The 27,570-nt window shown below is 53.4% G+C and overlaps 6 protein-coding genes across 6 annotated transcripts; 5 read left to right on the top strand and 1 right to left on the bottom strand.

Moving 5' to 3' along the window:
* Positions 1–134: 134 nt before the first annotated feature.
* J4E85_008350 (uncharacterized protein) lies at positions 135–5,815 on the top strand (the record flags this gene model as incomplete). The annotated part of the gene is made up of 3 exons (XM_051472576.1): positions 135–654; positions 705–5,653; positions 5,705–5,815. The coding sequence occupies 3 exons, from the start codon at positions 135–137 to the stop codon at positions 5,813–5,815; spliced, it is 5,580 nt and encodes a 1,859-aa protein (XP_051323397.1).
* A 1,150-nt stretch (positions 5,816–6,965) lies between these two features.
* On the bottom strand, positions 6,966–8,231 carry J4E85_008351 (uncharacterized protein; the record flags this gene model as incomplete). Its single annotated transcript, XM_051472577.1, has 4 exons — positions 6,966–7,346; positions 7,406–7,485; positions 7,536–7,837; positions 7,888–8,231. 4 exons carry the CDS (start codon positions 8,229–8,231, stop codon positions 6,966–6,968), a joined length of 1,107 nt encoding a protein of 368 aa, XP_051323398.1.
* Positions 8,232–12,053: 3,822 nt separating this feature from the next.
* J4E85_008352 (uncharacterized protein) lies at positions 12,054–15,734 on the top strand (the record flags this gene model as incomplete). Its single annotated transcript, XM_051472578.1, has 1 exon — positions 12,054–15,734. The coding sequence occupies one exon, from the start codon at positions 12,054–12,056 to the stop codon at positions 15,732–15,734; it is 3,681 nt and encodes a 1,226-aa protein (XP_051323399.1).
* Positions 15,735–17,974: 2,240 nt separating this feature from the next.
* On the top strand, positions 17,975–18,651 carry J4E85_008353 (uncharacterized protein; the record flags this gene model as incomplete). The annotated part of the gene is made up of 3 exons (XM_051472579.1): positions 17,975–18,061; positions 18,192–18,333; positions 18,395–18,651. The coding sequence occupies 3 exons, from the start codon at positions 17,975–17,977 to the stop codon at positions 18,649–18,651; spliced, it is 486 nt and encodes a 161-aa protein (XP_051323400.1).
* A 4,201-nt stretch (positions 18,652–22,852) lies between these two features.
* On the top strand, positions 22,853–23,685 carry J4E85_008354 (uncharacterized protein; the record flags this gene model as incomplete). Its single annotated transcript, XM_051472580.1, has 3 exons — positions 22,853–23,191; positions 23,247–23,441; positions 23,494–23,685. The coding sequence occupies 3 exons, from the start codon at positions 22,853–22,855 to the stop codon at positions 23,683–23,685; spliced, it is 726 nt and encodes a 241-aa protein (XP_051323401.1).
* Positions 23,686–24,872: 1,187 nt separating this feature from the next.
* On the top strand, positions 24,873–27,409 carry J4E85_008355 (uncharacterized protein; the record flags this gene model as incomplete). The annotated part of the gene is made up of 5 exons (XM_051472581.1): positions 24,873–25,121; positions 25,359–25,549; positions 25,603–25,769; positions 25,820–26,313; positions 26,771–27,409. The coding sequence occupies 5 exons, from the start codon at positions 24,873–24,875 to the stop codon at positions 27,407–27,409; spliced, it is 1,740 nt and encodes a 579-aa protein (XP_051323402.1).
* Between the last annotated feature and the right edge of the window lie 161 nt (positions 27,410–27,570).

A 27,570-nucleotide genomic window follows, 5' to 3' on the forward strand; every position in this document is an offset into this window, starting at 1 on the left:
CGTCTTCTTCCTGGCCGCTCCTCCCTCCCTAGACCCACGATACCCGTCTTCTATTCTGTAATAGAGATACCCTTTGAGCTCCGTTGAGCTTCAACCACCTTCCTTTCCGCCAATTGCTCCCTCAGTCCCTCGCCATGCGTCCCGAGGTCGAGCAGGAGCTCTCGCACACGCTGCTCATTGAGCTGCTCGCATACCAGTTCGCCTCGCCCGTCAGGTGGATCGAGACGCAGGATGTCGTCCTCGGCGAGAAGTCGACGGAGCGCATCGTCGAGATCGGCCCCGCAGACACGCTCGGTGTCATGGCGAAGCGCACCCTCGCCAGCAAATACGAAGGACACGATGCGGCGCTGTCGCTGCAGCGTCAGATCCTGTGCTACAACAAGGATGCCAAGGACATCTACTACGACGTAGACCCAATAGAGGAGGAACCAGAGGCTCCCGCGGCGGCCTCATCAGCGCCCTCTTCTGCACCCGCCTCCTCAGCACCTGCCGCCGCCGCCGCAGCCCCTCCACCACCGAGTGCCGGGCCCGCAGCCCAGGTGCCAGATGCCCCCGTCACAGCCACCGACATTCTGCGGACACTGGTGGCCCAGAAGCTGAAGAAGCCGCTCATGGACATTCCGCTGAGCAAGGCCATCAAGGATTTAGTCGGAGGTCCGTCAATTGCACGTCTAGCGTAAAACTGTGACTAACAAGCTTCGCAGGCAAGTCCACGCTTCAGAACGAAATCCTCGGAGACCTGGGCAAGGAGTTTGGCTCAACTCCCGAAAAGCCCGAGGATACCCCTCTCGACGAGCTCGGTGCTTCGATGCAGGCTACCTTCAATGGTCAGCTTGGCAAGCAGTCCTCTTCGCTCATTGCCCGCATGGTGTCCGCCAAGATGCCTGGTGGCTTCAACATCACAGCCGTGCGAAAGCACCTCGAGACAAGATGGGGACTGGCCCAAGGGCGACAGGACGGAGTTTTGCTGCTCGCCATCACCAACGAGCCAGCAGCCCGTCTTGCCTCAGAAGCCGACGGCAAGGCCTTCCTCGATGAGCAAGCGAACAAATACGCGGGCATCGCTGGAATCAGCCTGTCTGCTCCTACAGCCGGCGGAGACGCTGGCGGTTCGGGTGGTGGCATGATGATGGACCCCGCGGCGATCGACGCGCTCACAAAGGACCAGCGCCAACTGTTCAAGCAGCAGCTTGAGCTTTTCGCGCGATACCTCAAGATCGATCTTCGTGCGGGCGACAAGTCGTTTGTCGACTCACAGAAGGCGCAATCCGCGCTCCAGGCCCAGCTTGACCTCTGGAACACGGAGCACGGCGAATTCTACGCGTCCGGCATTGAGCCCCAATTCACACCGCTCAAGGCGCGCGTCTACGACTCATCGTGGAATTGGGCGCGTCAGGATGCTCTCACTATGTACTACGATATTATCTTTGGCAAGCTGAAGGCTGTCGACCGTGAGATTGTCAGTCGCTGTATCGCCATCATGAACCGCTCGAACCCTCTCCTTCTCGACTTCATGCAGTATCACATGGACCACTGCCCTACTGAGCGCGGTGAGACATATGAGCTTGCTAAGGAGCTCGGTCAGCAGCTCATCGACAATTGCAAGGAGGTTCTGAACGAGGCTCCAGTCTACAAGGATGTCGCAGTACCCACAGCGCCACACCTAGAAATTGATGCCAAGGGCAACATGAACTACAAGGAAGCGCCAAGAGCGAGTGTTCGCAAGCTTGAGCACTACGTGCGCGAGATGGCTGAGGGCGGAAAGCTGTCCGAGTACGGCAACCGCACCAAGGTCCAGAACGACCTCCAAAGGATCTACAAGCTCATCAAGCAACAACACAAGCTCTCCAAGTCCTCGCAACTTCAGATCAAGAGCCTCTACAGCAATGTCATCCGTTCATTGTCAATGAACGAGGGGCAGATCATGCCCAGCGAGAACGGCAAGGCTGCTAGCGGCAAGAGGGGTCGCAACGGTCGCGTCAACCCTTCTGCTAAGCAGGGCAAGGTCGAGACCATTCCCTTCCTACATCTCAAGCGCAAGGATGACCATGGCTGGGAGTACAGCAAGAAGCTGACTGGCGTTTACCTGGACTGCCTAGAGGATGCCGCCAAGTCTGGTGTCACTTTCCAGGGCAAGTACGCTCTTATGACGGGCGCTGGTGCCGGCTCTATCGGCGCGCAAGTCCTTCAGGGTCTCATCAGTGGTGGTGCTAAGGTCGTCGTCACAACTTCCAGGTTCTCCCGGGAAGTCACCGAGTACTACCAGTCCATGTACTCGCGATACGGCGCCCGCGGCTCTCAGCTCATTGTTGTGCCTTTCAACCAGGGCAGCAACCAAGATGTTGAAGCTTTGGTCGATTACATCTTCGACACCAAGAAGGGCCTTGGATGGGATCTCGACCTCATCGTTCCTTTCGCTGCTATCCCGGAGAACGGCCGTGAAATTGACAGCATCGACTCCAAGTCTGAGCTCGCTCACCGCATCATGTTGACCAACCTGCTGCGCATGCTTGGAGCTGTCAAGAAGCAAAAGCAGGCCTACGGTTACGAGACCCGCCCAGCCCAAGTCATTTTGCCATTGTCGCCCAACCACGGAACCTTCGGCAACGATGGTCTCTACTCAGAATCCAAGATGTCGCTCGAGACACTCTTCTCGAGGTGGCACTCTGAAAGCTGGGGCAACTATCTCACCATCTGTGGTGCTGTCATCGGCTGGACTCGTGGCACTGGTTTGATGGGCGCCAACAACATCGTCGCTGAGGGTATTGAGAAGTATGGTGTCCGCACCTTCTCTCAGCAGGAGATGGCCTTCAACTTGCTTGGTCTGATGGCGCCACCGATCGTCAACCTCTGTCAGGTTGAGCCTGTATGGGCTGACCTAAACGGCGGCTTCCAGTACATTCCTAACCTGAAGGACTTGATGACCGACTTGCGCAAGGAACTCACAGAGACCAGCGACATCCGCCGCGCTGTCATCAAGGAGAATGCCATCGAGAACAAGGTTGTCAACGGTGAGGCCAGCGAGGCCCTGTACAAGAAGGCTACCATCGAACCACGAGCAAACATGAAGTTCGACTTCCCCACCCTACCTGATTGGGACACGGAGGTTAAGCCTCTCAACGATAACCTCAAGGGTATGGTCGACCTTGAGAAGGTTGTCGTCGTCACTGGTTTCTCTGAGGTCGGTCCTTGGGGTAACTCCAGGACACGCTGGGAGATGGAAGCGTACGGCGAATTCTCCATTGAGGGATGTGTCGAGATGGCTTGGATCATGGGTCTCATCAAGAACCACAACGGTCCTCTCAAGGGCAAGAGCTACTCCGGATGGGTTGACGCCAAGACCAACGAGCCAATCGATGACAAGGATGTCAAGCCCAAGTACGAGAAGTACATTCTCGAGCACGCCGGTATCCGCCTTATCGAGCCCGAGCTCTTCAATGGCTACGACCCCAAGAAGAAGCAGCTTATGCAAGAGATCCAGATTGAGGAGGATCTCGATCCATTCGAGGCTTCCAAGGAACTTGCGGAGGAGTTCAAGAAGGAGCATGGCGACAAGGTTGAGATCTTTGCGATCGAGGAGTCTAGCGAGTACACTGTCCGCATGAAGAAGGGAGCTACACTCCTCCTTCCCAAGGCTCTTCGCTTTGACCGTCTCGTAGCTGGTCAAATCCCGACTGGCTGGGATGCAAAGAAGTACGGTGTGCCCGACGACATCATCTCCCAAGTCGACCCTGTCACACTCTTCGTGCTTGTCTCCACGGCCGAGTGTCTGCTTGCCAGTGGTATCACCGACCCATACGAGTTCTACCAATATGTCCACTTGTCTCAAGTCGGTAACTGCGTCGGTTCCGGTATTGGTGGTACTACCGCCCTTCGAGGAATGTACAAAGACCGATTCATGGACAAGCCAGTCCAGAAGGACATTCTGCAAGAGTCTTTCATCAACACTATGAGCGCTTGGGTTAACATGTTGCTCATCTCATCCACTGGACCTATCAAGACACCCGTCGGTGCTTGCGCCACCGCTGTTGAGTCTCTCGATATCGGTTACGATACCATCGTCGAAGGAAAGGCCCGTGTCTGCTTCGTTGGTGGTTTCGATGACTTCCAAGAGGAAGGCTCCTACGAATTCGCCAACATGAAGGCCACTAGCAACGCCGAAGACGAATTCGCTCACGGACGTACACCCAAGGAGATGTCGCGCCCCACCACCACAACCCGAAATGGCTTCATGGAATCGCAAGGTTGCGGTATGCAAGTCATCATGGACGCCAAGCTCGCCCTCGACATGGGAGTCCCCATCTACGGTATCCTCGGCTTCACGGCCACGGCAACCGACAAGATTGGTCGTTCCGTCCCTGCTCCAGGAAAGGGTGTATTGACCACCGCACGAGAGAACCCGTCCAAGTTCCCATCTCCTCTTCTTGACATCAAGTACAGGAGGAGACAGATGGACCTCCGCCGCAAGCAGATCAAGCAGTGGCAGGAGTCGGAAGTTCTCTACCTCCAGGAGGAAGTCGCGGCGATGAAGGACGCTAGTGGCGAGGACTTCGACGAGGCTGCCTACCTCGAGGAGCGTGCTGCTAACATCGAGATGGAAGCTAAGCGACAAGAGAAGGACGCGCTTAACAGTCTCGGTAACAGCTTCTGGAAGCAAGACTCACGCATTGCTCCTCTTCGTGGTGCACTTGCCACCTGGGGCCTTACTGTCGACGACCTCGATGTCGCTTCTTTCCACGGAACCTCCACTGTTGCGAACGACAAGAACGAGTCCGACGTCATCAACCACCAGATGCGCCACCTCGGCCGTAAGAAGGGCAATGCGCTGCTTGGTATCTGGCAGAAGTACCTCACTGGTCACCCCAAGGGTGCTGCCGGTGCCTGGATGTTCAACGGCTGCTTGCAGGTGCTCAACACTGGTCTCGTACCTGGCAACCGCAACGCCGATAACGTCGACAAGATCATGGAGCAATACGACTACATCGTCTACCCATCGCAGGCCATCCAGACTGATGGTATCAAGGCCTTCTCCGTTACTTCGTTCGGTTTCGGACAGAAGGGAACTCAGGCTATCGGTATCCACCCCAAGTACCTGTTTGCCGCTCTTGAGCACCATCAATTCGCTGCCTACAAGCAGAAGGTTGAGGCTCGCCAAAAGAGGGCCTACCGATACTTCCACGATGGCCTCATCAACAACACCATGTTCCGTGCCAAGGACAAGGCGCCATACGAGGACGAGAAGATGCAGGAGGTCTTCCTCAACCCGCAAGCGCGTGTCACCATGAACAAGAAGACTTCGACATACAGCTATGCAAAGACTCCTGCTCCCAAAAAGGACAAGAAGGCGCAAGAGACGATGAAGATGGTTGAGCAGCTCACTCAAGCCACAGCTTCCTCCAACAGCAAGGTTGGTGTCGATGTTGAGAGCCTCAGTGCGCTCAACATCGAGAACGAGACCTTTATCGAGCGCAACTTCACCGAGAAGGAAATCGCATACTGTCAAAAGTCGCCAAACCCGCAAGCCAGCTTCACAGGCAAGTGGTCAGCGAAGGAGGCTGTCTTCAAGTCTCTCGGTGTCAAGGGTGAAGGCGCCGGCGCTCCGCTGAAGGATATCGAGATCATCAATGACGAGTCTGGCGCGCCAACTGTTCAGGTATGTTCTTGCCATTCACAACTCTGGAACCATATACTAATGTATTCATAGCTCTACGGCAAAGCCGACGAAGAAGCCAAGCGCGTAGGTGTCAAGAACATCAACATCAGCATCAGCCACTCGGACGACCAGGCTGTTTCCGTCGCCATTGCGCAATGTTAAATATACGTGTCAACACACCGGCGGGCGATGTCCCTCAATATTCACGAACGATTAGATGCATGGTAGTATAGTTGGAGCAAGAAGGAACATTATTCCCCTACGTGGCGTGTTTGGGTTCCCAGGCGCATCAAGATTAGATATGTCACATGGTTTCGCAAGAGAGATTTATGTATTGTAATGCAAAACAAAAACATGTTCAAACAAAACCGCCTTCACCAAAGGATACGATACGTGCAGTAATGATAACGATGATGTTGCTTAGCCCTGCATTGCCGCCTCTTCTTGCCCCTCCTACCCTCCATCTCCTTATCTCCCTATCTCCCAAACGTCCCGAGATAACCTCAACAATATGCATGATGTACCCTTTTCGTGGTATAGGGTTTATCTGTTGAGCTCCGGTTACATCAGATAAGACTTCTTAGTTGCCCCGCTGTTAGCCGTTTTACGCGGCAGCCGGTTCCCTTATGCAGTTCTATGCAGTTGAGGCTGACCTGCAGCGGGTAGCTGCATGGGCTTACGTAGCGTGCAGGTTGTTGAGTAGGGGTCGAGAAACGTGGGAGTGCGCGGCTGTTGGGAACGTGGGGCTGTTCAGTCTGGTGGTGAGGTATGGTAAGGTGACGGAGCGGATGAGGGTGCGAGGGGGCTAGAGTGGGCTGGAGGGAAGCGTGTACGTGTACATAGGAGATATGTTTGGTACGCTTATCCGGGTAGTGGATGTGGTGTTGACGGGGCGCGTATGACGTATTCTGGCTTTAGTCTTTGTGTAAGATGCTGTTTATACGCGCTTGTTGCTGCTTATTTGGTGTATGTCTGTTGTCTGTTACTTTCTTCCACTTTGTACATCTTGCGTAAGATGCTTGAAGATACGTGTAGAGGCAATTGCATTATTTGAGTGTTGCTGATGCGAGAATTTGCTTTGGTAATCGGTAATGCTATAGAGAGATAGAGTCAGACACAGATGAGCTAGCAAATGTGGAAGGCACAGTCCGTTCTGAGTTATATCGTTTGCTACCTAGAGCAAATCTAAGAGCTTCGCCATTCTTATTCGTTATGCCTGAAAAGTCCGTTACCGCTGCTCACACAAAACAGCTCAGAAGCTTCAGGTAGCGGTCGAAGACGTTGCGACAGCAGCCCATCACTCCGCTGCCCCTCACGCATCACCCTTGTCATCCCAAGCATAAACCTTCTTAACCCACGCGATATCCTGCTTAGACGGACGCAAGTTCGGCGTCATCTTCGTAGTCCCCTGGCTATGATCCTCAAAGTTCTTGTACTGTTGAATCGGGCATTCAGCCGTATCCTCCTCGCCGCTGTAGAGCTCACACTTCTCGGGCTTACCCCCAATGGCGCTAGGATAATGCATGATACTTTCGGAGTCGTATTTGTCAAAGGTAAAGAGGGGGAGGTAGAGCTCGGCCATGCCTTTGACCCAGTCTCTGCATGCACAATTGTTGCGAAGCGCTACTCTGAGGGAGGTGCATACGTTTTCTCGGGTTACTCGAGAGCTCTTTTCGTGGGCGCGCTTGTAGCACTGCTTAGCGTTAGTAACGGTTTTGTTTGTTTCGGCGGCTTAATGAATGTCATACTCACCTCTTCGAAATCGCCGATTTTCTCGGGTTTGACCACGATGTAGTCGTCTCGATCACTACGCTGATGTTCGTGCGCCATACCTGCCTTTTGTTAGCCTTTGCCGGTAGCTTACTCGTAGACGACTACTAACCCATGACATGACCCAGTTCATGCATAGCCGCCCATTCCACATTCACAAGGCGACCGCTTTCCGGGCCGTTCAGTTGGTTCCTCCAAGGACTCTTCTGGTCAACCGCTAGACCTGCGTTGGCCGTCCAACCGGTTTCCCCCTTTCCCACCTGGATCGTCAAGGTCTCGTGAGGCAGATCTGGGTTCCAATGGAAGAAATCGGTTTCGCTTTTCTTGTAACAGATCACTGGCTTTCCTTCGCTGTCCACCCACTCTTCGAAACTGATAGCGTGACCGGATTCCTTTCCTGGATTGCCAAGATAACTAAGAGCCCATTAGCCAGCGATCAAAAGTCGTACTGGACATACACGTACGTCATCCACGATTGTATGGCGGCCTCGATAACTTCGTGCATCGACTCGCGTTCTTTTTCGTCGAAGTAGCAGTAAGGGATAACAGCAATGTTTTCTGAGTTGCGAGGCCATTTCAACGGCGCCTTACCAATGGGGCCACCAAAATGATCCACAGCACCTTGGCCGTCGCCGTCGAGATCGTCGCCAATCTCGTCGAGATACTGCGCCCAGCTCGTGGCCTGCGACCCGTTGGCGAGGTAGGGGAGGGGAGGACCACAGCTGAAGACATAGTCGGAATCTGGTTTATGCTTAATTGTAGCTGCAGTAGCAATGGCTGCGAGGGGTAAGAGATGACCGAACAACATCTGAGGAAATGCAGACCGAGTGATGTGTGAAGGTAAAGTTAGGAAGAAGAAGGAGCATTAGTAAGTAACGCAAGGGTAATTTCTCTAGGAAGGCGGGCGCTCTAAGACTCCGCCAGTGAATAAGTCTTAGCAAGCGAGAAACTCGTAACGTGGGAGTGAAGGTGAGAGAGAGCGCGTAGTGACGTAATTCCACATGAGCCGATGAGAAAGGGACGATTGCTGAAACCCGTTGTTTCTCACGCCCCATCCCAGCAAAAGATAGCGACAAGTAATCCAGGAGCTTGCATTGCGTTAAGAACTTGCTAACTTTGGCTTTCGTACCAAAGTAGACTGCAGAGTATTCGGCTTCTTCAATGTATTGGTGCTCGTTATACTCGTGTGTGAACTATACAAAGCTTCAAAAAATCAGGACGTCAGAACATTCCTTGCTTGTCAAGTTCGAATCAGACATAAAATGAAAGCTGTCGGCACAAGCTGGCCGCGGGTTTTGAAATTGACTTCGAGGTATTGAGATCACAGTGAGGTAGCGCTTTCCCGCTGAACGCGATAGGCAGCGATGGCCACAAAGATGACTGAATATGGGATCCTCATACATCGCGGACAGTCCGTATCCCAGGTCACCGCGAGTGAAGCAACTTGATAAACCCATACGATAGGTCAATATCGTGATTGTATGAAATTTGCGAATTGAAGCAGAAGTTGGTGTGCAAGCTCAAAGATCGGAAGTCGGGAGCGTATACACGTAGCTTGGAAATCGTTCTTTCTTGAAGTTCTCAACCGCACAGGGATGATAGAGTAGACTGCTGTAATCCGAATAACCCAAAACCCTCTCGTCGGACTCTGGGCATCGGTTTTTCATCGGTCACGCCCTGTGACTATCACACACAAGAGCGCGTTACTTAGATTGTGATCAATCAAGGTCTCCGCACTGACACAGCAAGACCCCGCTCAGCGAAGGGTGTTGTCCGGATGATCGGCGGAAATTAGGCAGCTTTGTCATCTCGGTCTCCGCGGCAAGGATATACTTTCGAAGTTTCGATTTATCTACGGATCGATCGCGAGATGCTGCCGGAGCCTTGGAACCAGAGCAGAATTTGCACTGTCAATTTCGCGCGTCTTCTTGGCAGCAAACGGTTTTTCGTGACTGGAGAATACGTAAGATAATGGTGACGTCGACAACGCGAACGAAAGTTGCAGCGTTCCTTGCAAGACTGGAGGTCCGGATTACTGACCATACTGCTTACCCCTCAGACAAACTCTATGTATATATGGAAACTCGTCAAGGGTTCAAGTTTTCAGAGAAATGCGGAAGGGTGAGATTTTGGAGTTTGTCGTTACATGCGACAGGCCACATCCTGATAAACCTGACCCGCTGTCACAATAACGGTAGTGCTGGTTTGCAGCGATGATGCTTGGGTAGTGGAGCTTGCAAGAGTGTGTATGGCTGCTCGGACCGCAGTGAGGCGTTCGTCGGACATGTGTACGGAAGCATGAAACAATCGTGGGGTCGGTTAGCAGGGCGGTGCCTGGGCCAGATCTGAAACCTGATCAGGTGGTGGGCAAAAGTACCAGCGCGTGGGCGTCTGTCAACATGGCGCTGGAGAGGATACATGTAGATACCGTGGGCGCGTCCCTGTCGCGTGTGACGGGACGGTGTTAGCGAGTAAGATACTGCTGTCTCACAGGGCTGGAGTGGCGCCGATCCTACAGCAATTTCGCGGACGGGCTGGAGATGATCATCCTCAGCGTACAACGGCAGGCGGCGGGTGAGGGGCAATTTGCTGACCTCGTGGCACCGATGCAATCGATTAGGTCCAGCCCGGGCTATTCATTTCGGAATCCAGGTTGAAACTTGCTGAGAACTTAGTATGCAGAAGCTCTCGGACTGACTGTGGCGGTTGCGTATGCAGGAAGAAGATGCAGGTATCTGCAGTAAGCTCAGCAAGGACTGAATTGCAGCACAGCCGGCTGGCCTTATTCGCCGACGGCGAGGAATTCACTCTGCCGGCATTTAGTCTGCCGATGCGAGTCCAACGTTCCGAACAGAAAGGGAAGGATGGCCGTTCGGATCAGCTGCCAGGGGCGGCCTGACGGTAGACAGACGGCCACGCGGGAGATGACACGACAGTTGGACCAGGTCTCCGGATGCGAGTCTGGCCGGGCCCCGTGTCGCGAAAACACAAGACCAATTGAATCCTGCTCCTCGAGAGGCGATCAAGAGGACATGTTGGAACTTTGGAGTGTTGGAGCACAGTTTTGCGCTTACCGTAGTACATGGAAAGGGGAGGTATGACAGCGCCAGGCGGTTAGGCCAGGGGAACACAGCGAAAGGCCACCGGGACCATGACTAGAGAGCTGGGTGATTCGCTCGCTTCACTGTACGTCCCGAGGTTAGCGGCTTCAGGTACGCGATGGGCGTTTGGTACTTCTGGATCGTCTCCCCGCATACTTTGGCTACCCATGTGTGAGGTAAGTGATTGGGCAGCAGATGGAGTCGACGCTGCAGCGCTGACGGGCGGAGAGGCAAAGCTGACGATGCGTCGTGGCGCGACGAGAAAAGCAAGTCGCGGGCGCGGTGATATCGAGGATGCAGGGATGGACCAGCCCCTCCCGACGCCTGCAAGGTACCGCTCAGGGCAGGGCGCTGATTGGGCGGGGTGCTAGCGGAGCGCGATGTCCCTCGCAGTGTTCATGATACTTTTTGTCGTTGCGGCAGCTGCAAAGGGCGGGCCAAGGGCTATCATAAGGTCGTGCGTCGTGGTTTTCAGACTGTGGGGGGAGGCAAAGTTTGTTATTGCAAAAGGAAGGCATGACTCTGCGACGCGAGTGACGAGGCAGGAGCGACGTGTGACGCGGAAGGCGCATGTCTGACGAGCTGCGAGGCAGCGGCGAGGCAGCAGAGGGCGCTAGCAAATGCCGTTGGATCGCGTCGACGCATCGTCGTCGACTCTGTCGAGCTGCCAGTCGCCCGCATCCCCTGGGACGGCGCGGGTTTGGGCTCAGCGGCGCAATACTGGAACTGGCCGTCCGACCTCAGTCAGCCTATCGAGCGGATATTGGCCCGCGCTCTATGGCTTCTCTGCTCCCTGCACCGCGACGCCCATGCGCGACGCGGAAATGAGGCTAGTGGAAATTGATCCTTGTCCCATGTGCGAGTGCTTGTCACTCCCCCAGAGGCCCAAAGAGTGCATACCCACGTCGACCCGCTCCTCGAAGCCTCTTTTCGGTCGGGAGATCTGCTCTCTGCATTCTTTTCTACCACCACGCCAGCACTCCGCAGCGCGCGTGCATTCACTCCTTCACCTGTTTGCTGCCAGCTACACACGCTCTTTAACCTTTGCCATAATCTATTGTTTTGTACTTTTTGCCGCCAACCGAGCCATCCAGAGTCTCGCGCGCCCGATCCCGCCTGCAATCGCTGCACGCCTTCCTTTTCACCTCCAGCTCGCTCCCTCCTTCGCCTCTTGCCGACATTACTTTCCACTGTGCCTAGGACACACTTTCGAAAAATACCGCCCGTGACCGCCCCATTGTTGTTTTTGGCCCCGCTACATGTTCGCGTTTGCTCTTTCCTCCCACCCCGAGTCGCCTTGCTCTCACCTTCCCCACTCCTCGCTCGAGTGCGCCTGCCCGCTCACCCCAGCGACACGACAGTCGAGATTGGTCAGCGCACAGTCGTCGCTATAATCCAGTCTAATCACTTTCGCCAGTAAGACTACACTCCTCCCCATCCCCATTGCCAAGGCGCCCTCCCATTGCCTCTCGCCCACTCCGGATGCAATGCGGCGTACTTATACGTTTGCTAATAACTGCCAGACCATCATGAACCGCTGGTTGAACAGGAAGAAGGATGGCGCCGAGGACGCGGCCGCCGCCCCAAAGAAGACGAAGAAGGGCAAGAAGGGTCAGGAAGAGCCCAAACCAGAGTTCGATCTCAACTTCGCACTGCCCAAAGCAGATGACTTCCGGACAAGTCTAATCATGCCTGGCCTGTCCACCCGCTTCAGCATGTTGAGAGAGCAGGACGACCCAGACTCCAAGATTGGCAAGGCCAGCGACGACAGTGTACTACAACCGAAACGCCAATCGCGCCTCCACGAGTTCGGCTTCGTTCCAGGAGGTCTTTCCGATATAGCTGAAGTCTCCTCGCTCAATGGCTCCATCCGACCGCCCTTCGCAAGTGAACGGACGAATTCCTTCGACAGCAGTAGAGATGACGACGGCTCTGGTAGCGTTATGAGCAGAGCTAGACCCGGCGAGGGTAATGTCTTGTTCGGTGGACGACAAAAGATCTACATGATCTCTAATACAAACGCGAAGGGCACCGGACGGACGCTCTACGACGACGACGTTAATATGTCAGCATACCAACGGCTCAGACAAGAGGAGAAAGACAGACTGAGGCAGCAGTCGGACTATGAAGACGGCCAGAACTCTGAGCCGTCCAGCCCTACTGAGCTCAGCCGTAAGAGAGAGACTTCGTCATCCACCAACTCAGGCACATTGAACACCCGCACATCCACAGCCGCGACTTCGATAGCGTCACAGGGCACCAACTCCGTATCAGCCTCCTCGCCAGCGTTTCCACCAGCAGGTGCCCCAATGACATCTCCAGATCTAGGCCGGTCGACAACGAAACGGAGACTTTACGACCAAGGCCTGGACCAGCAAATCCAAGAGCAACAGTCCTCAGCTATGAACCGTCTCAACTCCATACAACGCGCACGTGCGCCAACCGGACGATCAACGCCACCGATTCCCATATCCCAGGCACGTTCTGCTACCAACCTGAATGACCGGTTCGCTCGGGGACCACCCGCCTTCCGCTCAGACAGCCCAAACGCGCTTGGATATCCCGGCATAAGCAGGAACAACTCCTCCGGCGCGTCGAGCCCCGTCCTCGCCCGCCCGCAGTCGCCTGCACTGACAAGTCCCGTCATCAGTGACAGTGAAGAAGCTCATACCCTCAATGCTGCACTTCAGCCCAACGATCGGGGCAAAGCGACCGCCATGGGTGCTTTCAACAAACCCAAGGCGGCGTTCAGCGAGGAGCAGTATGCAGAGCGCTTGCGCCACATGCAGCAGGACCGCGAAGGGCGCTCAACACCACCTCAAAAGGCTGAGAGGTCCCCGCCTCGTAAGCCCACTTTGAGAGAGCGTGCAGAACAGCAAAGGCGCAAGCGAGCTGAAAGTGACGCAAACGAACGGTCAAGCTCCGAATCAACTGCTGAACCAGCTCAAGCACCCTCTGCCTTCTCCAGGTTCCAAGCTGCTGCCAGTCAGATGAGAACCGCAGGTCCAGGTACACCGACTTCGCCACCGACCCAGCGCCTCCCAGCCATTCCACGCCAACCAGCAGCGTCTCCAGACAATTGCAACAAAGCCACCTTCTTCAGTTCCCCAGATTCCAGCGAAGCAGAAGATGAGGCTCCCATGCCGCCAACCACGCGCCCGGCAGAGCCCACTCGTCGATTTGACAATCTCCCCGTAGCAACCGGACCCGCACCCTCAATGTTCGAGCATCCCGCGTTCCGCTCACGGACGACATCGGAGGAAGAAGTCTCTCAGAATGGCCCTTCTTCGTACAGTCCTGCTCTTACCCAAGAGGCGTCCCCATGCCCTGACGAAACAGTGAAAGTGGACGGTACTGAGGTTGACTCACCAACATTGGGTCCCGAGAGCAGCGGACTTAGTGGAATGATTAGGCAGCATCTTCGCAACGTCAGCAATGTCTCTTCCAATTATGGTGAGCCAGGTCCTCCAATGATGAGCCCACCTATGGGGCTCGCCATTCATACACAAGGGTCTGGCTTCCAGCGCCGCCAACCGGGGTCGGAATCGGCTACCCCAGCTCCCTCAACATATACCCACTCTAACCCGTGGGATCTGGATGACATTGACAACCCCTACCGCGATGAACTCGTCAAAATGAACTCTGCCGAGCAGGCCAACGGACAAGATGCCACACCACTGATAATGAGCGCAACCGAAACAAACCCTGCAGCTCCCTGGGATCTTACTCCGCGAAGGGCCCATGAGCGTGTTGCGAGCAACGAGACAGAGGCCGACCACGAAGCCTTCCAACGAGACCTCGCTCACAGGCAGCGCTTGATCCAGGAGAATCTCCGTGCCAAGGCTGAAGGCCGTTCAACAAGTCCAGCACCAGCACCCGCGGGCCCATCCAACGGACTGAAGACAGCTTTGAACATGCTCCGTGCAAAGTCGAGCCGTGAATCCTTTGCTACAGTTGATGTTTCAAACAAGTCAGTAAGAAAGCTTGCTCTTGGAGGAAGCTCAGCGAATGTCAGCAGCACCTCGCTCGTAGGCCTTCACGGTGATATGCCAGCGCTGCGACCAAAGCAGTCTCGAGTATTGCAGCAAAGTGAACAAGACGCACAGCGGGAGCACGAGAATCGCCAACGATCAGCAACTGAGAGCAGCCGCACTGGTCGTCCATCGGGTAGATCTCCACAGGCATCGACCAGAAGCTCCACGCGAGAGCGCTCGAGCTCTGGAACATCGTCAGGCCGTTCCCGGAGTCGCCATGATCAATACCGCGATGACCTGGACCAGGCTATGGCAGATGGCACCCGCGGCGCGTATCCTGCGAACACAATGCCATCAATGCCTGGATACTCTGCTCACCCCACGCCTCCACTTCCTTCTGAGAGACCATCGCTGGATTCCCAAGGTCGCATGCGATCGCGCAGCAACAGCAAGACTGCTGCGGCGAACTACTTCGAGTCGAAGCATCTGCACCCTATTCAGACTAACGCTGGACCAGGTCAGAACACTCGTCTGCCTCCTGGGGGGAAATTCTCCCCGGGAATCCCTATCTCACCCCGGCCTTCACCAGGTGGCTTCAACAGTGCCAACGGCAACGGCTTCTCGCACCCAACATCCCCAGTGCCCCCGTTCTCCGCCAACCACACCCCTCCTGTCTCAAACCCAACTACACCCAACGCTGCCGCGTTCAACCCAAGTACTGTGCAGCCGTTGACCAAGACTGGAGTGCTACGAAAGAAGTCCATCGCGAAGTCGGAGATCTCGGAGCCGGTGTTCCTTTCCACAACGTCTTCGATTGACACCATCAATCTTCCAGCTGGTGCTTCTCTGAAGAATGGCATGGAAAACAACGCTCCCCCTGTTCCGCCAATCAACCCTATGAGGCGACGTTTCGGATTTGGCCGCGGTGAAAGCCAAAGCCAAAGCCCAACGGGACCATCACCGTATGATCCTGCTGTCCAGCATGGAATGGATGGACCTCGAGCCCCTTACGCTGAACCACTCCGCACCAACTCGTCCGACGCAGTGATGAACCAATCGCAGCAACCAAAGGGCAGACTGCGGAAGGCGTCGAGTGAAGGCAGGAGCCTGCGCGGAGACGCTCAAAGCCAAATGGGACCCTCGCCAGCAATGCCTCAGAACGGGTTCACCGGACGCAATGGGTCACCTCCCCGTCCTATCAACAGTCAACAGCCCATGGAGGGTGGCATGTTCTAAACGGCACCTCAGCTATACGAGCTGTTGCTCTATCAGCACCTCAATATTCGTGATCAAAAGCGATCCTTTTTCAATCTTTGGCACATCTTGAAATCTCTTTTCTTTTCTGTATGTCTACTTTCGGTCCACGGATCGCCGTGTCTGCGATCACGGCCTTTTCTTTCCTTAATCTCTTTCGGCTTCCGGCTTAGCAATATACCTCCCCGTTCTGCGACTGCGACTTCTCTTTGCAAAGATCTCATTTTACGATCAACGATAGGGTTCTGGCTAGATTACAACCTTCACCGGGCTGGACACGGTGTTTCTGGAGGTTGGCAATAGCATCACACAAGTTTGAGTACATTCTGTAAGAGTCAGGTTCGGGAGGATTGCATGTTTATCGGAGTCTTCATGTACTGCTAGTCACTACAGCCTTTTCATAGGCTCACGGTTCAGCTCGTGCTGCCAGACTCGCGTCAACCAATTCGTGGTGTTGAATACAATCAATTGCCTCATACAACAGGTCCTATGCACTGATTACACTCTGCCAGCACACTAATTCGAGACCAATCGCATCATCGCCATAAGACCTCAGCGGCGAGCGGCGACTGTTAAACGTGGGACAACGGTCGCAATATGTCTGAAACCCCCGCGCGTGATGTTTGACTGGTTCATGTACCGTGCCGCGTTTCCGGTTTCATCGCTGCCGAATGCATGCAGCGTCAACGGCGTTGACACCTTCACATGCAACATGCAGAAAAGCATGATTTCGTCACCATGCAAAAGGAATATGAGACGACATTGCCCATGTGCATAGGCGAGCGACTCACGAGCCCTGTGTTTCAGATGCCGCGAGTAGGGCCGTGCGCTGATTCGAGAACCTGGGATCGTCGCGAAGGAAGATAAACTACGAACTCTCGGCTCGAGACGAGACTTTATCGATCGTCGATACTCAGAAGAGGGTGAAAGATAATAGTGGGATTGTGGGCGAAGGTTCTATGACGGAGGGATCGAATTGCTGTGGAAGGAGAAAAGGGATGTCGGTGGAGACAGTGATCTAAGGCCTGCATGCCGCTTATCGCGTACCTGCATCTTGCGATCCATTTTCACGCGTCGCCTTCCTTTGTCGGAACCAAGACGTCAGCAACACAACCCGGCGCTCTTGGTAGCGGTATAGTGGCATCAAATCTTGGGCAATCTTGTCGACATTCGATGATGTGCACACAATCTTAAGTAGCGGAGCGCAAGATGTTACTCCAAAAGACTAAGCGTTCGATGATGGAAGCTCCACGTCCAAAGTCCAGTCTACCGTAGCGGTGCACTACGCCACCGTGCCATTGGAACCGTCGACGGCATCTTCCCCATCCGCACGCCAAGGGGACATACTTTCGTCTAACGCAGGGTCGGTATCCGGTGCCGCACGAAGAAACGCATGTCCCCCAAAGCGTTCGCTGTGCAAACAGAAAAGCAATTTAACAAGGCTGTCAGTAAGCGTGATATGGGAGGGCAGGAAGAGGAGAAGTCAGCAAAAGCCGTTGTTGTGTTCTATCGGGTACAACATCCCTACACAACCAAGAGAAAAAGGTCTGGATTGCCAGGCGCAGGGCCTGCCAAAACAGCCCTGACACAGCTCCGCAGGCCGCCTGATTGGGCCGGCGACAAGAAATCGCACCGTCGCATTGCGCAAAGCAAAGAAAAGCAAGGCCGCCTCCCACCATCCATCTCCACAGCTGTGCCAGCACGCCGCTTAGCCAACGCTAAAGGACCGCAAGTTCGGCGCCATCCCAAACTCTAACTGCAACCTAACCCTCCTTCCGAGGCACATTGCACACCTATGCGAAGCTCTCGCTGCGCATCCGTCGCCCGTAACTCGACGAGATACACCCCTCCAGAACACATAGATGCGATCAGAGGCGCAGTAGATCAAGGAAACCAACAGCGCCCAGGGAGGGGTACTGGGGAAAGATAGTCAACTGCATACCAAGGCTCTGCGACAAACCGCGGCAATCCCTGGGGACGATCACCGGGTAACTCCAATGTTAATCTCCACGAGTCTATTGCTGCTGCGTTAGGGAGCAGGCTTGGACCAAGGTATTGGGGAACTAGAAGAGAAATCAGTACATAGACCCCCCCTCTCCGTCCCATCGTTTTTTCTCGCTCAACCCTGTTCCATCTCATCTTCGACATTCATCATCTCACTCCAGTCCATCTTTCATATACCGATATACCATTACCGATACATATTATACCATATAATCAAGATGCGTTTCCAGGCTACCGTCCTTGCCGTCGCGGCTTCGCTCGCTTTCGTTGGTGCTCAGGATTTGAGCGGTATCCCCCAGTGCGCTGTATGTTGCCCTTCCTCTCCTGTTCCCGATCGGATCGGACTTCGGAGCCCACATCTCCACATGGAGACGATCACGATCGCGACATGGGCACATCGCATTTAGCATCACAAACTAACACATCAATCAACAGATCCCCTGCTTCGTCGCTGCCCTCCCCAGCTCGAACTGCGGTGTCACAGACACAAACTGCCAGTGCACCAGCGGCCGCTCTGCCATTGAGAACTCGCTCCTCACTTGCGCACCCGAGCGATGCGAGCAGGATGAGATTTCCAGTACGTTTTTGCATATCCTACATACCTATCTTCTTACGTCCATGTCTAACGCGACTACCAGGCCTCGCACCCGCTGTCTCCTCCCTCTGCGCCGCCGCCGGTGTAACACTTTCCGACATCCCCACTGCCGTCCCCTCATCTGGCGCTTCCATGACCGGCTCAATGATGTCTAGCATGATGAGCGGATCCCCCACCATGAGCGGCTCCATGTCGCCTACCAGCTCTGGTATCGCTGAGCAGACTGAGAACGCTGCTGCTGCCAAGCTTGCTAGCTACGGTGTTGTTGCCATGGGTATGGCTGCTGTCTTCGGATTGTAGATGTTGGATACCTGGAGGGGTGATGCGAAGGGCGCGTTGGTTGATTAGGAATTTGTAATGCGACAATCGCTTGTATATCGCAATTGATACCGTATCGTTCATTTGAATCGCTGGATGCTTAACGCCTTGTGCGGGTGGTTGGTGATGTTGAATTGGTCTCGGGCTATGTTCCTTTGTTCACGCAGCTTCGAGTGCGCTCGCCCATTTGCCAGACCATGCTGTGAACTCATCGTCTTCTCCAGCCCAGCTTTGCCTGACCAGCTCGATTGCGCTGTTTGCCTCACCACAGCATTTATCCAAAGTTCCTTTCGCTTCGTCTTCGTCGAGATCGTAGAATGCGCCCGCGATATCGTCGACCGTCTCAGGTATCGTCTTGAGGGTGTTCACGAGTGCGTCTAGCTTCTTGCAGGGTGGCGCGGTCGTACCGTTCGTTGCGGCGGCCGGTTCAAGCGTGGACGATGCAGGATACGTCTTCAACCTCCTCTTGATGAGCGCTTGGTAAAGCATACCAATCATCTTCAGCTTCTTGACACTAGTATCCAGCAGTTCCTTCAGCTCCTTGTTGTCCTTGCCGATCTTGTTCGATGCGCCGAAAATCTCGTCTTCGTCGTCGCTGCCTTCTGCTTCATCATCGTCGTCGTCTTCCACGTCTTCGCCCCATTCTTTCAACTCCTCGATCGCATCTAGTAGGACTGCACGGTACTCTTGCGCTTTCTTGACTACGAGTCCTACAACGCCATCTTCGCATAGCTTTAGCAGCGCGTCGCATACGTCCCAGAGTACACCGGTCGAAGACAAGACTTCTTGTTTCTCGCTTTCAGTTGGGCCGGTGTCTTTACCCTTCGCGCTTTGTCTTTTCTCTGCCATCTTCAGGATCATGGCGAGGACTTCTCCCCATGTCCCTAGCAATCTCCGTACCTGCGCCTTAACTTCTGTGCGCATTATGTCTCCGATATCGCCCCTCTGACCCTCTCGTGGTATGTACGAAGCCGCGGTCACCATGCTGTTCAGTGGGCCCGAGGTCACATCGCCAATTTTCGCTATTATCGCGGAGGGTGTGAGGGGCGGGTTGATGAGGAGGAGTGAGAGCGTCGTCGTGTGCGATTTGAGGAGCTTAGTCGAGGCTTTGATAACATCGAGAGGATCTGCTATCTCGGTTTCGGACGTAGGAGCGGCATCTTTGGTGGGCGCGAGAGAGGACTGGTAGTGTGTGAGGAGCGCTTGTGTGGTTTTGGTGAGGTCGATGAGACTGCGCAGGTCTTTTGGTTTCGACATTGCGCCGGATTAACTATTCCAGATCCTGAAGAGCTAGAGACCTAGGAAGATTATGTCTTTGATGATGTGTGCGCAGTTCACAAGCCAAAGTTTGGGCAGTATCAAAATTTTGGTGGGGCAGTGACTCTTAGCGGGGTACCTGGGTACATGGCTCCGTCATGCCCGTACCACAGCGGACATACTCCGCAGACGGCTGCATCCATCTCTGTCTTTACACGGCTCTATTTCCCTTCTCGCGAGGAACTTTAGTTCTGTACAGCGAAAGTCAGATATCTGGCCACGGTCATGTACCAGGTCGTTCGTCTCAAGCGACGTTCATTCCCAACACGGTGGCAACCGATGAATCTGCAACGGATGCGTGCACGGCGACGACTTTGTTCCTAGCATGATGATATCTGATCGTGTTATAGTAGTTCATGGCCTCATGATTGATATGCCGCTCCTAACGTTACAGTTATCATAGTCCAGTCCGGACCCCCACGATCTGGAAGGCGAAGTCGAGGCAGTGAAGCCCGGCGCGCTGATCTCGTATATGCCGCATCTCAGACACGACTAAACGAGGAAATGTGCCGCTGATGCATATATTCACATGTATGTAAGAGTCTGCCCCGACATCTGCTGAGGTCACAATGGCGCTCGTCCCCGCTCCCATGCTGCTGACATTGAGCCTCGCCAATGGAGCTCGCGCACTAGGCAACCAAGGCTGCGAGGCGCAGTCATTGCAGTTGACCGGTAATGCAGGTTTGACCACTGAAAAACTACAACTCCTCATCTCATACTCCCACGTTGCAGGTGCATGCATGGCGGAATGTAAAGCAATTACGCCTAGCTCAGCCATTCGTTGACTCGATCCCAACGATACCGACAGCCTCGCAACATGAAGCTGGAGGACTCGCGATGGATCTCGGTGAAGCAGAGCCTCACGTACTGGTCAGTCCAGTCCGATGGTATATCTGGCAATCGCGAATGCGCGAAGGACATAGGTCCCTAGAAAGTACCTCAGGAATGCCACATTCCTCACCGGTATAAGCTTTTTGTATCTGTTCATCTCAGTACCAGTCGTACCCTAGCACTCTCATCCACCCATCGTATACCTTCTACGCAATGTCTTACGTTGAGGATACCTTTCCGGTCTATCGCCTAGACCAGGCAGATTTGGAGAAATACCTGAGGGAGCTGCACGGTTCGCGTGACTTCCACATCGAAGTGAGAAATCTCGAGATACTCAAGGGTTTGTGCTGAGTATATCGTGCAGGTCATCAATGATACGTACAAGTTCCGAATCCCGAGAAGATTGGAAGCGGTAAGAGATCTTTCATACGATCAGTCTTAGTACAAATCCTGACTTCGAGTAAGAACGAAAGAAGGACGCTTAGGGGTCGAAGATGGGAAGATGATTGAAGAACGATGTTGGCAGCGATCTTGTGGGGGCGGGCTGCATGCTCGTCTGCCGCGGGGCTAACAGGAATTCGTGGCGATGTCCTAGGGCAACACCGGACTGGGAACTCGGTGCTGCGGTCATTTCTGCTGGTATATAGCTCAATCTACCCGATCTTCGCAGGGAGGGACTCTCCAGTTCCCAATTGCCAGATTTCGACGCAATCGCTATGGATCAATACGTTTCATCATGCAAAAAGTTCCGACGTTACCCACAAAATCTCACACAACAATGTGCTCTCAGCCATAGTATGGCCGGCTACTTCGCTCGGCTGCAATCTCAATCCGAGTTTCTGTTCCAAGATGAGAAGGTAGCTGTGGACTTCCTCGATTATCGCGAATTAGATAACCGTAAGCACTCTGTTACTTGCCAAAACAATACCTACTGACACCAGACAAGGCTTCAGCTCGGCATGCGTCAAAAACCAACGAGAGTTGGAGCTTATACTTAGCTGTAGACAGTCACTGACGCCTGAGGCCGTCGACCCGAGATGTCGTTTCATGTTAGTAAATCTTTGCTTTTTTGTGAAACTCAGCTGATGATGACAGATTCCTGACAGCTGGCCATGCCCGGGCGCCATTGAAGATCACGCACGAGATGTTCAGCTTCCTATTTACAATCTACCAGGTTGCTCCTTCGTTTCTGGATTTTGTCTTCCCTTTTGGACTGAGTGAAGAGGCACAAGACTTTTACTTCAGTGGACTGAGAGAAGAGTGTCGCTTAGCGTCGTACGACAAGGCTTGCGGGCTACCCAGCCTAGACCGCTCAGGGAGAGACCTTCGTTTCTGCTACAACCTGAGGTCCGTGGAATCAACGAGAAGCTCGTCAAAGATACCCTGGTCCATCCGCCAGTGTGCTGTATACCACACTTTCGACGTAGAAAGTGGCAGAATGCTTTGGATCGTGGTCAAGGGGAATAAAGAGATCATGAAACGCGTGACTGAAGTCTCTCAGAAACCAACACAGAGCGGCGATCCTCTCAAGTCTCGTAGCGCTGCATTTGCAGCGTCACTAGAAACGCATCTTGTGATGTGCAATTGGTCCGGCGAGAACTGGCGATGGTACATCAACGCCCTCGAAGAGCGGTTGTCAACTCTGGCACAAGGACTACTAGCATATCAAGTTGAGAGACAGCCATCGCCGCTACCATCGCCTACACTTCCAAAGATCACGAGTCCACGTTTCAGCGTAGGACCATTCAGCTTGTCGCGAGCTCATACATTGCGTCCACTTCTGACCGCAAACACCTGGATCCGGTCAAACACGTTGCACGAAAGTCCACAGACGTATGAGCCAACAATGGCAGGTAACAGCAACCAGCCCTGCAGCTTCTGGAATTCGAGAAAGAGCGCTCTCCCCGAGACTAAACCGTGGAGATCGGCTGTGAACAAGCTTCGCGGACTGATGACAAAGCCATCGCAATTCAATTCAGCTCACAGCCGTCAAACTTCCGGCGATGAGAAGACATTAATCGCATCTCCTGAAACGATGGCACCGCCAGGGTTTCCATCTGCATCTCACGATGGTAGATTAGATAAGGAGTCGGACACATTTACCTTCGACAATCTACGAGCCATACAGCACATCGAAGAGAAGGCACAAGAAGCCATGCTTGTGCTGAAGCTGAACACCGAAGTTCTTGAGCAATTGAGACTGCACTATGACGAAGTAGCGAAGCATGCCGATTTCCCACAAGATGTGAAGGATGAGTGCAAAGCCAATCTCCATCGATTCAACAAAGGCATAGTTGGAGTGGAGAAAGATATGCACATGCTGCGGTCACGGACTGAGACGCTATTACACCTCCTGGCTAACCGGAAGAACTTGGTAAGCACACATTGACTCGGGTTTCGGGACCATATATGCTAATAGCGTGTCAAAGTTGAGTGGCATATTGCAGCACCGAAGCTCCAAAGCCAGCGAATTCTACGCAAAAGAATCTCGAGAGTCCGCCGCTCGCATGGAAATAATGACTGTGAAGATGCAAGATCTTGCCATGAAGACGAAGCAAGAGACTGTGTCCATGAGGGTGATTACCACTGTGACCCTCTTCTTTCTTCCGGCAACCTTTATCGCTGTAAGTGATTGATGTCGTACCTTCAGACTGTACATCAGCTAATAGCAGGCAGACTTTCATGAGCACCGATATCCTCAAATTCCAAGATGGTGAACAAGACCTGCAAATGCAAGGCCTCCGGCTATATCTGATGATTGCCCTCCCTGCAACAGCTTTGACCTTTGTCGCATGGTACTTCATATATTATTTCGCTCGAAGGGAGGCTCGGTCGAACGATCGGTCCGAGGCTATTGGGGAGGCCTGATCTCTGTAGTATCGGACCAACAGAGCAGCACGAATTGGGACGATGACGTTGTTTCCTCTCCAGTACATTGGACTTGTAGACCTATAGATCTCTAAACAACTTTGGATTGCGATAATATTCATTCCAGACCTTGGCGTGCCCGTACGGTCAGATACCTGCCATTTTGCACAGCTCACTATGAAAGTTGGTCAATCCGAAAGCCAACCCGTTCTTATCTGAAGGCCTAATCGACGCTTGCAAGATCAGGAACGTTGCGGAATCCGTCGAAACTTGCGAGCGTATCATCGAGCCTGGGCTACGAGCCATGGTCAATAGCGGACCGATGCGTCTTGGCGGTTCCACGTTGTTCGACCTAAAAGCCAACGTCGTGTCAACAAGGGAGATTCTTCCTGTCGTTATACCTCCAAGCATTAAGCAATACTCATCGCGAGCACGTATGCGTTATTGGTGACCAAAGTAGGTTTCCCTTGGTAGGTCTGTAAACTGTAGCTGTCGGGGTCGCTCAGCCGCGTAGCCGCGTGGCCGCCAACTTTCCTGTTGTCACCTCTCCATTGTTCGCGATAACTTTTATTTCCTTTCGTCGCATCTTTGGCAAGAGAAGTGGTGTGTTTCTAGATGGACAATGACACCAAAACGAAGGACGATGATGCAGCTGATGCAGGTCCGGTTGAGTGTGGCTTGAGGCTGTGGGCGGGGTCCTGCTCTGATGGCTTTAGCGACAGACATGGAGTAGCTCCCCCGAGGCCCCAGGTGCCTGACTTCAGCCTGCCGCGCAGACTTGCGAAAGCTTCAACCTCACATTGAGCTTACGCGCAAACGTCATACCACTTCTTTCTCCCACCAAACCATTCCCATACCTGTCGCGACTCGCGCCGAACGAAAATACCTGATGCGCACCGTCCTCGACAGCCACGATGGGGTCCGAACTTCAGGCTTTCTTCCAACATGTAGACGACTGCACAGCGTTCGCTGTAGCTGAGTCCCGACCACTGGTCACCCGACCGATCGTATCATTAGAACGCCTCCGGTCCTATCTCACTACGGAAAGATCACGAAGGCTCTTGTTATACGTAGAAAGCGACCCCAGCTATGAGGATGAGGTCCGAACCAGTCATCTAGCTGTATTTTCAGTCCTACTTTCGATAAACAAGGGCTTTCATCTATCAACATTCGTACGACACAGTCACATGGCGGACCTGGGGCTACCTTTCCTTGCCCGCGACGCATGGCCGGAGGCTGTCCGGTACATGTTCGATGAGTTCTACAAAGCACAGTGGAAGTTCTGCCCAAAACGGCTCGTCTCTCGCCAACTGCACGATATATGGCTAGACAGGGACATTGTCGTGCCCTTCAAAGAGAAGCAGATTCTGAAGGAAGGTGAAGACGCTGTCATCTTCAAGGTTGAGCTGTTCGAAGAGTACAACCATCTCATCCAAGTAGGTCAACTGCGTGCGCGCGCACAATTCTATAAACTACTAGCAATTAGCTGACTTTCTTACACCAAGAACGAACTGGGCATTCCCCATACCAACGTCTTCATCCTGAAATCGAGCCGATCGGATTACACCAAGTTACACAACAATGAAGTGGACGCTTACAGGATACTACTGAGCTATCCGAGTGGCCGAGATGCGATGCAACATATGGCTCGCTTCTATGGCTCATGGAGACAGGGTGACAAATGTAACATATTGCGCGAATATATCGGCGGTGGCACCCTCACGACCTTTTTCAAACGAACGGAACCGCCGACGACGATGGAAGATATCCTCGAATTCTGGAAAAACTTCATACAATTCATAAAGCCAATAGCGTGTATACATCGTCTTCCCGATCCGCGTAATCGTCATTCGTTCAAAGTGGGGTATGTGAAAATCCACAGAGGTCCCTCTCCTGACCTGCGACTAACTTACGAAGATTACACAACGACATCAAACCGGATAACATCCTCGTGTCGGAGCAGAACGGGAGCAGTCCGTACAGTTTATCGTTCAAACTGGCAGATCTCGGTCTCGCCGGGTTTGTGGTGGCGGATGAGTCGGACGAGACGCCACTTCGCGACGTGCACGGAACGAAGATGTACAGTATGTTACCATTGAGTTTCAGATTTGCGCTCATCTAACATGCTCTCAAGGTGCGCCCGAATCCTTCCGCGGCGAGACGGACAGGTCCATGCAACAAAGCATCAAGCAAGCACACCCGGCTAAAGATATATGGGCGTTGGCTTGTGTGATCAGTGAAGCTGCAGTATGGACTGTGTTTGGGCCAACCGGGTTGGACGAATACCATCGCCGGCGAGTCGAAGCTACTGACGCTATTCCTATTCTCAGGAATACTGGCTATAGCGGCTGCTTTCACAATACCACCAAGGTACTCGCTGCCGTAGACGAGATGCATAGGAAGGTCACTCAAAGTCGCCGAGCGAACATCGACAACATTGTAGCCCCATTTCTTCATATTGTTGGCGGGATGATGATGCAAGACCCAACGAAGAGACCAGATGCGTGGAGAGTTTACGAGGATCTCAGACGAGCTATAGACTTGGCGATACCGCCAGCCCACGATGCAACCACGCAAACACCTACACAAAATAACAGCATTCCAGATTCAACGCCCATCAATCTGTCCGTAAGCCAGACGACTGGTCTAGGCTTGGATATGACTGGACTATCTCTGCAGTCTGACAGCGATATACAAGGGCATCAATTACATCATCTTCCAGGTAGAGGTTCCTCGATAATTAGGCGGCCTTCTTCTCTGCCACCTTCTGGTACTTCGATCAATGGACAAGGGAAGAGACCGAGGCGCGATACCTACAGTCCGGCTTCCGATACTCCATCTGGGTCGCAAAGGAGTCCATTGACTCCTATCCCCAGTCATGTTACACAGCCTAGTACACCTATCGCATCGTCAGCCCGCCCTAAAGCCTCTATCGAAGAGGTTTTGAAATACATACCGAAGAAGAAAATGTACCCACACACTATTCTACCGGGCGATAAATCGTTGAAAAGACTGGGTGGCCGAGACCAGGTATTCAAAAACGCTGAACCAGATTTTGGCAATCTTGCTAACCGAACTTCAATAGATCTTCCTCGTCGATGACTCTGCGTCCATGCGACCACATTGGAAAGAAGTCCAACGCGTTTTCGAAGCTCTGGCGTACCTAGTCAAGACCATGGATCCAGACGGTATCGAACTGCATTTCGCCAATAGTCCCGAGCACAAAGGTCGTAGCAAGGACCGCAAAAGTCTCACCAAAAAGTTCGACAGGGTGAAACCGTATGGTCAATGCCAGATGGGTATTGCGCTCAGCAACATTCTCCCACTTTACTATCAGAACCCGCAACAGAACCCGAAAAGCAAGCGCTCATCGTTGTCCCTACGAGTAGATGAAAAGCCTCCAGTCAATATCTACATTCTCACAGACGGTGTATGGTCGCCAGAATCGTATTGTGTCTCCACCATACAAGCTCACATCACAAACCTAGTCGACAATTTGTGGAAGGCTGGAAAGCTACAACATGTCGGTATTCAGTTCATCCGCTTCGGGAATGACGTGATGGGGAAACAGCGTCTCGACTATCTCGACAATGATAACTTACAGCATTACACAGTCCCTATGGACATTGTCGATACAGAGCCTTCCGACGGCAATGTTTTCAAAATGCTCCTCGCGAGCACCGATCCTTCCTGGGATAATGACGATAAAAAACCCAGCGGCTGAAGAAGACAACGTTCTGAAGACATCTCCAGACTCACACAGTCACGATCAAGCCTACCATCTAGCGTACTCGGGGTACTGAGCCCAGCGGTTGAAGGAGGGCAGCCTCCGTAGAGTCATTTCGACACGCGTACATGTGCAATCGAGTCTACCATCCCAGATTC

This window comes from Alternaria conjuncta (genome assembly GCF_024043145.1).
Source record: "Alternaria conjuncta strain BMP 0040 chromosome Unknown scaffold_13, whole genome shotgun sequence".
Taxonomy (NCBI): domain Eukaryota; kingdom Fungi; phylum Ascomycota; class Dothideomycetes; order Pleosporales; family Pleosporaceae; genus Alternaria; species Alternaria conjuncta.